The sequence below is a fragment of the Prionailurus viverrinus genome, chromosome C1, assembly GCF_022837055.1.
Source record: "Prionailurus viverrinus isolate Anna chromosome C1, UM_Priviv_1.0, whole genome shotgun sequence".
In the NCBI taxonomy this organism is placed as follows: Eukaryota; Metazoa; Chordata; class Mammalia; order Carnivora; family Felidae; genus Prionailurus; species Prionailurus viverrinus.
Genome location: NC_062568.1, coordinates 8,374,317 through 8,387,848, shown reverse-complemented (window position 1 = coordinate 8,387,848; position 13,532 = coordinate 8,374,317). Strand labels below are relative to the sequence as shown.

The window sequence follows — 13,532 nt, the reverse complement described above, 5'->3', positions numbered from 1 at the left end:
ATAACACAGAAAAGAGTATCCAATGCACACAAATGTTCTTTGAACCATCTATTTACGTGAATAGTCTATTCAGTAAGTATTGCAGCACTCCAGGAAATAAACACACCTTGAATTTCCATTTTCCCACATTCTATGAAGCACAAATTAAGTTTCCTTCTGCTAGTTTAATTTCTTTTTCCTAAAATAACTCCTTACAAGTTTATTAAATTTGTGAACTTTTCTTTGTTTCAAGACAATAAAAGAAATCATAATAGCTAGAACTTAGTTCTTACCAGGTTCTTAGAAGTATCATGGGTCCCCTAGTTTAAGAATACCTTTACTTTAAGAAGAGTCCTATGAGATACTAGGATACACAGAGTAATAGCCCCCCAAGGTTGTCCATGTGCAAAGTCTGGGAACCTACGAGTGTGTTATTTACACGGCAAGAGGGAAGTAAGGCTGTGGACCGAATTAAGGTTGCTGATCTGCTGACCTTGAGATCAAGAGAGGATCCTGGATTGTCCAGGTAGGATCCTTTGGAAGTGAAAGAGGGAGGTAGGAGAGTCCGGGGTGGGAATCAGAGAGATGTCTGAAGACAGCATACTGCCGTTGGCTTTGAAGATGGAAGAGGGCCAACAAAACAAAACAAAACAAAACAAAACAAAACAAAACAACACACACACACACATACAAAAGGCAAAAAGCAAAACAAAATAAAACAAAAAATAAACCAAAAACCCCAACAGATCTTCCTCTAGAGGCTCTTTTAGAAAGGCACACAGCCCTGCCAGTTTTAGCCCTGAGACCCATTTTGGATTTCTGACTTCCAGAACTGTAAGATAACGAACGTATGTTGTCTTGAGCTACTAAGTGTGCCGTCACCTGTTTCAGCAAGCATAGGAAACTGACAGAGAGAGGTACCCTCTTTATTCCCGTTCTATGGAAAGCCAAGGCATAGAGAATTTAAATAATTGATCCAGAGATCACACAGCAAGCAAATGCACTCTGGCTCTCAACCCCTGACAACACAGTAAAAGTCAGGACTGCACATGGCATCCTCTCTCTCTTCTTAGCATCTCTGTGCTCTCCAGGTCCCCAATCCATCGCTACCTCCTTATGGGAAGCCCTCCCCAACTGGCTTGTGGAGGCTGGATGCTCCAAGGATACAGTTGTAAGATGGAAGGGAACTCTTTGCTTGAAGCACTTCTTACGATTACAACTTTACATTTGTCCAGTCCTTTCTGTCTCCACCAGCAAACTTTAAGCTCCAGAGCGCAGGAGCCAGAAACTGTATGCTGCTGTTTCTGACTATTAGATGCAGGGGACGGTTGGCCCTCAGCTGTCTACTGAATTTCTGATGTGTAGGCCATGTAACGATGACAGATTTACACAAGCATATGGAATTTGTAGGTTTTAAGCAATGAACTACATTCCAGTGGGATAAAGTAGATTAGTGGAAATGAATTTCAAAATCCTAAACTTTAGCCCCTAAGTAAATCAGCTCCATGGAAATGAAATCTGAGGGAATGAAACAACAATCCAGATGAAATTTGTTGAAGGATGGGAAAAAATCGTATTCCTGTTCAGTGTGCCAAAAGATGCATTTTGTCCTCAACTGTATTACTCAGTTTTCACAAGATTTCATTATATCGAAGCCTGGTACTTGGGGATAAGCTTTAAATACACTCTTCTGGAAAGCAAAGAAACAAACAAAAACAAAAACAAGTATAACCAGGCTTTTTTTTTTTATATTTGATGATCTTTAAAAGTTAAGGGGCTTTTTATTACTACTGATTTGTTAAGTCTATGCTTTTTCTAGTCATGTAACGATGTTTTCTTCCTTGGTAGTCTAATCTTTTAATCTTCAAACTATGGCCTCTCCCAAAACACTCACATCTACTGAAAGCATGAAGTTCTCTATATTCTGATATATATTTATATCTATCTGTATCTCTATATAGTCGAATTTGCTAATTGGTTTTGGAGAAAAGTTTCTGCATACCCCACCACACCTGATTTTTGGCTTTTCTTTATCGTTGTTGGTGGCTTTACCCTTTAAACATTACTTTTTAGATTCCGTCCATTTTTCCTTTGTTCTTTATTATTTCTAAATCTTTATCATTTGGAGATCTAGAAAGGTGCACAATCATTTGGACAAGCTGGTAACAGATGTAATCGGAATTTAGTAAGCCTTTGCCTTAAAGATTCTTGTTGCTAATTACTAAGTCTCTGATCACATTCAATTAATTCTTATACCCATGGAGAAGCCATTCAATTCATTTGTTCATCTTCTACGCCTTTGGAATTCAGCTCAAAACCAGCTCACTAGGAAAAATAACTGTTGAAGATCCTCTGTGCTTACACCATCCGTGGCAGACCATTTAAAATCACACTCCATTACAGAAGCTTCCTTTCCCCGGGAAATCTTACATTAGTATATTCAAGATTCAACCTCACTAAAATGAAATAAGAACATTAATTCAGGATTTAGGATGTCTAGAAGTTGTTTCTTCCTCCTGTATCCATTCAAAAAGGTGAAACTGGAAAATCATGTTAAAATCCCTTTGGTAATAAAGTTTTATTAAACTAGAATATTTATTATAGAATAAGAAGACAGATCATTTTATTTCCTTGGAAATAGTTCCCATAGTATATCCCTCTCCGTTACCGATTTTAATCGTAGGACCCTCATTGAGGTCTCTCTTCTGGCCACACCCAGCCACTCTCTCCTGGCCACTGTACCACTCTTTGGGGGAAGATATGGAACACATACAGTAAAGCCCTGATTTAAAAAAAAAAAAAATTTTTTTTTTTTTTTACATTTATTTATTTTTGAGAGATAGAGAGAGACAGAGCACAAGTGGGGGAGGGACAGAGAGAGGAGACACAGAATCCAAAGCAAGCTCCAGGCTCCAAGCTGTCAGCACAGAGCCCTATGCAGGGCTCAAACTCGCAAACGGTAAGATCATGACCTGAGCTGAAGTCGGACGCTTAACCGACTGAGCCACCCAGGAGCCCCAGTAAAACACTGATTTAAATGGCCTCATCGCTAAGTGAGTCACCCAGAGGATAATGAACTCTCATGTCCATGGTGACCGACAGTGGATCTTTGGGGCTATAAGTTAGCCAACTAACCTACAGGACTCTATCCTTATATAACACTCACTAATTTACAAAACGATTCCATAAAAATAAATATTCTGGTGCCTCCACCAGACAGGATAGTATTCCCCATTTAACAAACCTGGCTCAATGGATCAGCACGTTCAGGTCACATGGGCTTTTTTTTCAAGGTTTATTTTATTTTTGAGAGAGAGCATGAGTGGGGGAGGGGCGCAGAGAGAGGGGGGGCAGAGGATCTGAAGCAGGTTCTGTGCCGATAGCAGAGACCCCGATGTGGGGTTCGAACCCACGGGCCATGAGATCATGACCTGAGCCGAAGTCGGACGCTTAACCCACTGAGCCACCCAGGTGTCCCCACCGATGCTCACGTGACAGGCTTGAGGCCGACACAGGGCTTCTGACTCCAAATCTCAAATTCACCACCAATTCTCAGCAGTTTTCAGGCATTCAGGTGAACAAAAAGCACCCAGGAAAAACCCTAGTTCCTTTGTATGTATGTTAGGCAGAAGCACAAATACAAAGCAGAGGTCAAAGGTACAAACCAGCAGAGTTTCCCTTTGGGTTGAGCCCACATCATTCACCAGAGCGTACTGGTCCAGTAGAGGGCCAAGACTGTAAATACTTCAGGCTCTGTGGCCCATTGATGGTCTCTGCTGCACAGTCTTCTCTCTTTTATGTTTTGTTTTATAAAATTTTAAAATTGTGAAAAGCATTCTTAGTTCACAGGCCGTACAAAAACAGACCAAGGGCAGGATCTGACCCGTGCACCCTAGCACTGGGCCTGGTGTGCTAGAGTTTCTGGAGTGCCAAAGTGGGACTGGTAATACAGGCCTCCTGGAAGTAACTTACGTACCCTGGCTCTCAAATGTTCACCTACAAGCATATGTCCTTGACTCACAGAAGAGATTTCACCTCCCTAACTTACCACAAGTTTAGGCTATTGCCATTTTCTCCTGTTATACAGCTGGAGAGAGAGGCCAGCAGCCTGCCTGGCACTTGCTTCTTGACTTCCTTTTGGGTCATCTCTACCCTCCTATATATATGAAGGGATAGTTACTCTTCGGCCGGGGGGGGGGGGGCAGGGAGGGGAGGAGGGGAATGGGGGTGGAGAGGGCACAGGCCTTAAAATGGAGGCCCACTTCTAAATAACATGAGAAATTATAAACATTCCCCAGAAAGCAGCAGATAGACATAAATTAAATTAGGTAGTATCTGAGACCTTTTAATGAAATATGTTATAAAGGAAGTTGAAAATAATAATTGACAACAAGATTTCTGCTAATTCTCCCATCAGAACAAAAACTTTAGTGAGAGAAATTAGAGCTCTGAAAGAATTTCATTCCCCCCCCCCGTTAAACTTGACTGCATTTTATTTTTTTTTAACATGTACTTATTTTTGAGGGAGAGAGAGACAGAATGAGAGCGGGGGAGGGGCAGAGAGAGAGGGAGACACCGAATCCCACGCAGGCTCCAGGCTCTGAGCTGTCAGCACAGAGCCCGACGTGGGGCTTGAACTCACAAACTGCGAGATCATGACCTGAGCTGAAGTCGGATGCCTAATCGACTGAGCCACCCAGGCGTCCCAGCTTGCCTGCATTTTAATAGACCGTTGTCTATTAAACAGTTGTAAATGACAAGGACCCACAATGGTTTATTTTGATGTTTACCAAGGCTTTCCACTGTGGACTACACAGCCAAACTACAGTCGATGCCAGCCCAAAGCTTACCCAGGCATGAATTCAGAGCCTGGACTTCAGGAATAAGATTCTTTGGTATAATGAAGTCTTGAGGGCCAAAGCCTCCTGAAGAATATCAACATTCACCACCTTGTATTTATTGTAGTAGCTTTCTCCATCCTTAACTTACACCATTTCAATGAAAAGTTAAGTAGGCAACTTTATCAATGGGGCTTTTCACATCAGCCAATTGCGTAAAAACTTCAAAGGGTCGACAATACTTATGTTCAGTTTTTAGGCTTTTATGAAGGGAATTGAGCTGGGCACCCCTGGGGCATGAAGAGGTTCCTATCTATATGGGGTTCCCCCATCTGCCAGTGAGATAAGAAAAATATATGAAAGTAAATAAGTACAAGTTCAATACAGAAAACAAGAAAAAGAGATCACTTATTCTCTTGTCAACCATTTCATTGGTATCCACACTGTGTCTCACATTATTATCTACTCTGTAGACTGTTCCTCAGAACTCAGACTTGTATATCCCATTTCCAATTTGAAATCTCCATGTATAGATAGACCTAACAGACATTTCAAACTTAACATGTCTTACGGTGAACTTCGATTGGCATGCCAGATCTTCTCCTACAGTCTCCCCCACCTGAATGACAACTCCGTCTTCTGGCTGTTAAGGCTAAACGAAACAAACAAACCAGGACCGAAACCAAATTACCGCACATTCACCCTCATCCCTGAGTCCTCGCCTTCTCTCACACTTCAGCTTGAACTTGAAAGCGAGCCCTACTGGCCCTACTTTGAAATCCATCCGAATCCATCCACTTCTCGAAACCTCGACAACTACCATTCAGCTCTGTTGCTGGGACCACTGCAAAGCTTGACGATTAGCGGTGTCCCTGCTTCCGCTCTGGCCCCACTGCAGCCGTGGATCCTGCTACTCACCTGCGCCAGGGCCTCCGGGTTAGTGGGCTTACCGTTAAAAGAGCACTTTCTGTCCCCCAGGCACTGATCTAAGCTCTTTGCAAGTATTACTGAATTCTCACAATAACTTTACACGGTAGGTGCCATTACTGTCTGTGTTTTAGTAGTGAAAAAATGAAGGCACAGGGAGGACAAGTCATTTGTCATGGTCATACAGCTGACACAGAGACAGGACTCAAACCCTGACATTTTGGCTCCACAGCTCAGGCTCTTGACTTTCTGTGCCTGCTCCCTCCAATGCCTTCCTTACTCTTGGGAAAAGCTTTCTCTCCGTCTTCATGATGGCCTTTGTGATCTGTCCCCCATTACCTCCATGACCTCACCTGCTACTACTTTCTCTTTGACTTGCTTGGCCACAATGGCCTCCTCACTCTTTCTCAAACGCCCTTGGCCTTTCCCCATATTACAGACTTTCACCCTGGCTGGTTCTTCCACCTGAGACACTTCCCCACAGAGAAGTGGCATGATTCATTCCCTTACCTCCTCTGGGTCTTTCCCCAAATGTCACTTCTTTCCGCTACTGAACATGCCCCTTATTGAACATCTTTCTAATATATCTAGACACGATTCTAAGCACTTAACATATGTTTTACTTTATTAAACCCTCACAACAGCTCTGCATTGATGACACTATTATCCTCATCTTACAGGTGAGAAAAAGAGGCATAGAAATGTTAGTGGGGAAGGTCACATAGCTGATAAGTGGTAAATCAAGATTTCAACCCAGGGGCTCTGGCACCAGAGTTTGTGATTTCTCTCTCTCTCTCTCTCTCTCTCTCTCTCTCTCTCTCTCTCTCTCCTTTCTCCCCACCCCTCTCTCAAACACACACACACACATACACACACACACACACACACACACACACACACACACAGTATCAATATACAAATTTGGTGACTAAAAGGTGATGGAAAGTGAGAGAGAAAAAAAAAATCAGGTTGTTCAGAGGCTTAGAGCCAGAGTGAGAAAATGATTAGCCCATCAGGATAAAGAAGGACGTGAGGTACAGAGGTGTAGATGATCAGTTTCCAGAGCTGTGTGTTTCTGGGTGTCATCCATGGGGCTCTTCCATCCGAAGCACCTTGGAGGTGTTGACTAAAAGTATATATGCCCAGGCTGTACCCCACACCTTCTTATATAGAGTCTTTGGGTCCAGGCGCCCAAGGATTGACTCACACACAATTCCTAGGTGACTTTAAAACACATTAAAGCTTTTGAACTACTATCTTGAAAGATACAGAATCGTTTCATTGACTTAAATTTGTACACTAAACATCACAACGCTCATATGGCATTTCCATAACGACAAGACTTGGAAAATACACTATCAACGTAAAACTTGGCAACTTAGGACGGGGATCTTTGATGAGTTTGTTCATAGGTGGATTCCAAATGCCTGGAACAGCGGCTGGCCCATGGTGGGCCACCAATAAATAGCTGTTGAATGCATGAATGTGGAGTGGCCCATAGGAAACTCTCAGGATGCACAGTGATTCTGTCTGTGCATGTTTTACCCGGAGTGGTCCAAGATTTCCATCAGTCTTCTCATAAAACTCAGTTTTATCATCATCTCCTCTAGAGGTTAGGAACAGAGTGGAAATTATACTGGCATTTGTAATCCTTGATCTAAATGTGACTTCAGGTTCTGGAATGTGGCAGCTGTGTGATATGAACAAGATATGCAATCGTTCTGAAGCTCTGTTTCCTTCACCAGTAAATTCAACATCACTCTATTTAATGTCCATAATGATATCATATAAAGTAATAGAAACCTTGAAACAATAAGACATTGTTATTGATTTTTCTTTTGTAAATTTCCACCTGCTAAATTTTATAGTATAAGTGGTAAAATTGGGGGTGGGGAGGCTGTTAAATGATAGAGACGGCATGAGCAGAACACATAACTACAGAATGCTAACATCATAAACAAGAGGTAAACTTGGGGGGAAAATATCTCAGTCCCTTTAAAATCTAATTTGTGAAAAACTTACGGGAATAATAAGTATGAAATTATTCCTAAATAGCATTTCCTCCTAGAGAAAACCATAGCACAGCAGTTCAAGAACAGTATTGCTTTTTTATTTTATTTTTAAAAAATGTTTTTAAGTGTGTATTTATTTTTGAGAGAGAGAGAGAGAGAGAGAGAGAGAGAGAGAGAAGGTATGAGCGAGCAGGGCAAAGGCAGAGAGAGAGAGCAGAATCTGGACACAGAATCCAAAGCAGGCTCCAAGCTCTGAGTTGTCAAGCACAGAGCCTGATGTGGGGCTTGAACCCAAAGACCGCGAGATCGTGACCTGAGCTGAAGGCAGACACCTCCCCGACTGAGCCACCCAGGTTCCCCCCCAGCATTGCCTTTTAAACACCTAATATCAGTTTGTGGAAGAAGTTGGCATAGAATGGTATAGCTCAGTACTCTGTCCCTCAGAGTCGCAGGCCAAACCAAATGACTTTCATCTCAAAACTTTTAGTGTAACAGGTAGTTTTCATTCATTATTTACCACATCCTTGAAATCTGAACGTTAAAATCTAAGAGGAAAAAAGTCGATTGTGCTGAAGGTACGCAATGCCTCCCCAGTTTTTGAAACTTTAGCACGCTACCACCATCCTAACGTGGGATTTCAGTGACTAAGCAGATCTCTCACTGTACCTCAAGTAAGGAAAGATGCCACCCTCCACTTTATTCTTCCTGACAAAACAGGTGTACAAACAAGGGAGTAACACCGTCTATTGTAACTAAAGCACAGACAGACGTGTGCCAGAAACAGCTTTTCAATGAAAAAATGCATTCTACCAAATCCTCAGAAACTTCACTCTGATTTTGCGCCTAAGTTCAGCATTTTCTAAAGCCCTTTGTGTTGCAGAGTCAGAAATAAAAAGTCTAAATACCTCGAAGGCAGACATCTAACCCCCCAACAGCTACACAACCTGATTGGTGGTGGCATGCGATCTGAAACTGCGTTTGGGGCTCTTCTTTCAAACTAGAGTTGCAAAATCAAATCCACTGAATTAAACCAGACTCCGCAAGATTTCTCGTTCTCTCTGCACAAAAGTGAGTAACAGCATACACAATGTGAGGCGGGGGAGCACGTCTAATAGACCGATAAACTGCGCATTTCGGGGCAGATCTAAGAGAAAGAAAGCCAGCTCTGAATGATAGAAATCCTTTGAAAGATTTTCCCCCACATGGCAAAGCACAGGAGTAAACCCTAGGTCGCACACTCCTTTATCTAAAGCCGAACAGCCCAAACCCTAAATTGCAACCTCATTTCTGTAATAACAGTTCAATCAACTCCGGCTCCTTTGCCACAAGTACCATACCATGATAATGAGGGTTCTGGGTCTACTCATCTCGTCCTCGCTCTCCAGAGGCACAATCTCGTGGGATGGTTCCTCTTGGCGTCGTCTACAAATGTGTGGACAGCTCCTCTGGACCACAGAACGGAAAGCCTGAAGCAGAACAATGCTGGCCGTGCAGCCCATAGCTGCATCGTGGAGCCTACAAAATAACTTCTATGTTGATGCTATGTTGGAAAAACAGTGGCTCCTTGTCCCTGAAAACAGCCTACATTGCAGCTGCAGCCAGCTGACTCTCCAATCGCTTTCTTGAGCTCTGATCATCTGATCACCGCCAAATAGCTTGGATGCAGAGATGGGAAAGATTTGATCCACTGAAACTGAATGCACTCAGGAATATTAGAGCGTTTTGCCCGGAGAGTTATTTCTCAATTCATCTTGAGAACGTGCTTCCTGCTCGTTGCAACGATTCTCTCCGATTCTAGTTTCAGAGGTCTGAATAAATACATCACTTCCACCCAGACACTCGAATAAATAACTCTCTTTCAACCAAACAACTGGAAATCTAACTCCACACTGACATTTTCCCAAGGCAAATGAGTGTCATATAAAGAGTGAAAATGATTGCTTTCTTTTTCAGCGTAAACACTTCGGGAAGGATATCTTGCTAGACACCTCACTAAGTGATTGGGGTGTTACTTTTTATAGCCCTTAAGTTCCAGACATGAAATGGGCTCATCCGAAACGTGGAGCCGCTGAATCAAAACGATTTATCAAAAGCATGCGCGCCTTAACCAAACCCACATGAGTGACACCAGTGTTCCCCCTGCGATTTCCTTTCAATGGTAGGGTTGTTCTGTTCCCACACATGCAGTTCTGCAGCCTAATACATTTTTATATTTACATAGGCGGCTCGTGGGGCTGAAAATATCTCTATTACTGAGGTCACTCGGCGAGCTCTGCCAAGTGACCTCTTAGAAAAAGCAGCTGTAAAGCATTTTCACATCCTATCAATAAGCGTTCAAGGCTTCAGGAAGGACGTTGAGGTCTTCGGTAGTTAAGAGTCTAGTATTCCCTGGCTCCTGCGAGACTAGTCACTTAGGAGGGGACCGAAGAGATGCTTAGAAATCACGTGACCTGCTTGGAATGGCTTCAAGATCTAATGGTATACTGTAAGAGAATAGCACAACAAGGGATGCTTGCACTAAAAATATCTCACAGCAAATGGATTTTGCTTACAAACGAGGAAAGTATGAAATCCCCAGTAGGATTTGCAATGTCGGGATCTTTTCTGTCAAGCTAATCCTTCCAGTGTAACTCTCAGGGATTCAAAGGAAAAATGTTTTCTTTGGTTTCTGGGCTCCTGAGCGCACAGGGTGCTGCAGGAAGTGTGAAGGCAGGTTGGTTTTGCTCCGAGGTGTGGCCACTCCAGCTCCGGGGAAGTTGCTCTCCCAGAAGCGTCTAGCACGCGGCTCAATTAGGCATTAATTGCTCAGTAATCTGTCACAACACAGCATTACTTAATTGGTACGTTTGCCAGAGAAGTAAAACGTTTTTTTTTCTTCTAAGAGGTACGGGCTGCCAGTAGTTTTTCATCTCCCTCTGTTTTGAGCAAACATATTTTAGTGCTGCTGGAAAAAGAAGAAAAAAATGCTAATGGTGCTGGCAAGTCCCCTAACCCCTCCAGACCTTTGTCAGAGTGCCCGGGTGCTAATCTAAACCATTTTTACTGCAAACAACTGGGGCATTTACTGAAGACAGGCTGCAGTTTAACCTATCTGGCTTGTATGTATTGAAAAAAACTGACATCGGGGCCCCTGAGTGGCTCAGTCGGTTGAGCGTCCGGCTTCGGCTCAGGTCATGATCTTGCGGTCCATGAGTTCGAGCCCCGTGTCGGGCTCCGCGCTGACAGCTCAGAGCCTGGAGCCTGCTTCGGATTCTGTGTCTCCCTCTCTCTCTGCCCCTCCCCTGCTCGCTCTCTCTCTCTCTCTCTCTCTCTCTCTCTCAAAAATAAACAAACATTAAAAAATTAAAAGAAAAAGAAAAAAATGTATATGTAAATGGTGTCCATGGGAGGCAAAGCATGGCTCGGGCTTCCATGATTGTGCAGGTGTCATTTCGAGTATGATTGCTCCTCCGGGCTCTTTGGGGACCCCACCTACCCACTCCCATGCATGACAAGGCACTCTCCAGCTGTTCCCTTAGGTTCTGGTCATCTGCTCATGAATGAACAGCAAGGCGCTCGCTGGAGGCACTTAATCACCAGCTCTGGCTGGCAATGAGAGTGGGACCCCTTGCCATACCCCATGGGCTTGGCAGGGAACAGGACGTCGCCATCCCAGACTCCCATCTAGGCACCTCTCTCTCAATCGGCTCACCTCTGGGGTGGCTTTTGGAGTCAGATGTTTTGGCAGATGTCAAAGTCTTTGGGGAAACAAATGAGATGCTTTCTAGCTATTAGAGTCCTGTCTTCATTGATCCCCTTTGTTGCCTCTGAGGGACTCACCCCTATTATTGATGGGCTGCTGTGGGGCTGTCAATCTTCCCTCTCTTGCTTTCTCTTTCAACTTCCATCATCAAGGAAAGACAATCTGCGAAAATTAGTTTCTTGGGAATTCAATATATATACAGTTACCCAGTGGACGAGAGACCATGAGGACAACAACCAAGGATCACGGTTAGACATCTAGCCCAGCGTTTTCTTCTGAAAAGGTGTCAAATATGTAGCAAAGTTGCCAGAAAGGAGTTGGATTCTGAGGTCCAAGTTTTACATAGTAAGTTAAGTTAGGGGTGGGGAGGAGATAAAAATCAACCTGAAGAGACTGGACACTTTCCCTCCTCGTAGTTAGCATACATGTTATGTGACACAGAGGAAAGGAAATATTTAAAAACGAGGTAAAAGGCCTTCCCAGGTATCTGCTATTTTCATTTGAAGTATTAATAAGACAAATTATTAATTTGGCTTTCAAGCATCAAATGTGCGTGGCCTCACTACTCAATGACATTTGGAGACTCTCTCTGGTCTCGTCTGCCTCTTCTCCTAGCTAGGTTTTACTTTACGATTCACTAAGATGTTTATTAAATGTAAAATGATAAAAGTAAGGTTTTTCACCTATTGTCGTAGATGAGGAAATAATGTCACTAACGTTTGTAAGACTAAATTTTCCAAAGAAGTGTTGGAAACTAGGTTTCATTCTGAGTTATTTTTTTAATAAATAGTTTTAATGTTTATTGTTGAGAGAGAGAGAGAGAGAGAGAGAGAGAGAGAGAGAGAGAGAGATAGTGCAATCAGGAAAGGGGCAGAGAGAGAGACACACACACACAGAATTTGAAGCAGGCTCCAGGCTCTGAGCCGCCAGCACAGAGCCTGATGGAGGGCTCGAACTCATGAACCGCGGGATCGTGACCTGAGCTGAAGTCAGACACTTAGCCAACTGAGCCACCCAGGTGCCCCTATAATGTTATTTTATGTATGTATTCATTCACTCGGCACTTACGAAATCTTAAATGCAGGTATAGTAAAAAGCCTTCTTGCTTCGAAGCAGGGATGGCCGTGTTGTGTAGATAAGAAGTAGCCTTAGTGTAGACAGGAAGTGGAAAGAAGACGAAAGGCGCAATCATGGAGAAGGTGAGGGATACCTGACAGAAAGTCAAAGGTAGGAAGAAAACGTAAAGAGTTTTGGAGAGTGAACAGTGTGTGTGTGTGTGTGTGTGTGTGTGTGTGTGTGTGTGGAGAGAGACAGAAACAAAATGAAGAAAAAACAAAGGCGCAGAAGTAAAAACGTTTCCAAAACATCCCTGAACACTAGGCTCGCATCTCTTTAAAAAGTCCGGACAAATGAATTTCATTTTTAGTGTTGTTTTCTAAAATGTTTTTGGACTAAGAATCATTTGACTCTAGGTGTGGATGTTTCTGCCATTGGAATAAAACATCCAAAGATCTTTTTACCACGGGAAAGGAAAATCCATATTTAACTTAACTAAATGATGCTTATTGAAAGTGCTGGACTTTCCCAGCTTGGTTAAATTACGCAAGAGGGGGCGCCTGGGTGGCTCAGTCGGTTGAGTGTCCGACTTCGGCTCAGGCCATGATCTCACCGTCTGTGAGTTCGAGCCCCATGTCAGACTCCGTGCTGACGGCTCAGAGCCTGGAGCCTGCTATGGATTCTGGGTCTCCTTCTCTCTCTCTGCACCTCCCCTCCTCACGCTCTCTCTCTCAAAAATAAAATAAAAACATTTAAAAAAAAATTATGCAAGAGTTGGATGTCTAAACGTATCTTGAGATGCAGACCAGGTAGAACTGGACTGTGCTTCGGCACTATGGAGGTGAAGTGCATGTTCTTTTCCACCCATAAGACCTGTACATGTGCCCCCAGGCCTCTGAGTCTCCTCATGCTCAGTGATAAATCTACCTGGAACGAGTGAGGTTTTCTGCCATCTTCCTGTGTCAAGTTCACTGAAAG

The 13,532-nt window shown here is 43.3% G+C and overlaps 1 protein-coding gene across 4 annotated transcripts in view; it reads right to left on the bottom strand.

Annotated features, from left to right (window-relative positions):
- Positions 1-13,532, bottom strand: part of DOCK10 (dedicator of cytokinesis 10) — a 272,061-nt gene that overhangs the window by 201,678 nt on the left and 56,851 nt on the right. For 2 of the 4 annotated variants that reach the window (XM_047873137.1, XM_047873138.1), the window contains exon 1: positions 9,094-9,454. The exons of 1 other annotated variant lie outside the window; for it this stretch is intronic. In XM_047873137.1, coding sequence (XP_047729093.1) covers positions 9,094-9,255 — 162 coding nt within the window. In that variant the 5' untranslated portion in view covers positions 9,256-9,454. Of the gene's footprint in view, positions 1-9,093; positions 9,456-13,532 lie in introns of those variants that run through there. One more of the 4 variants, XM_047873140.1, reaches the window with a different exon arrangement.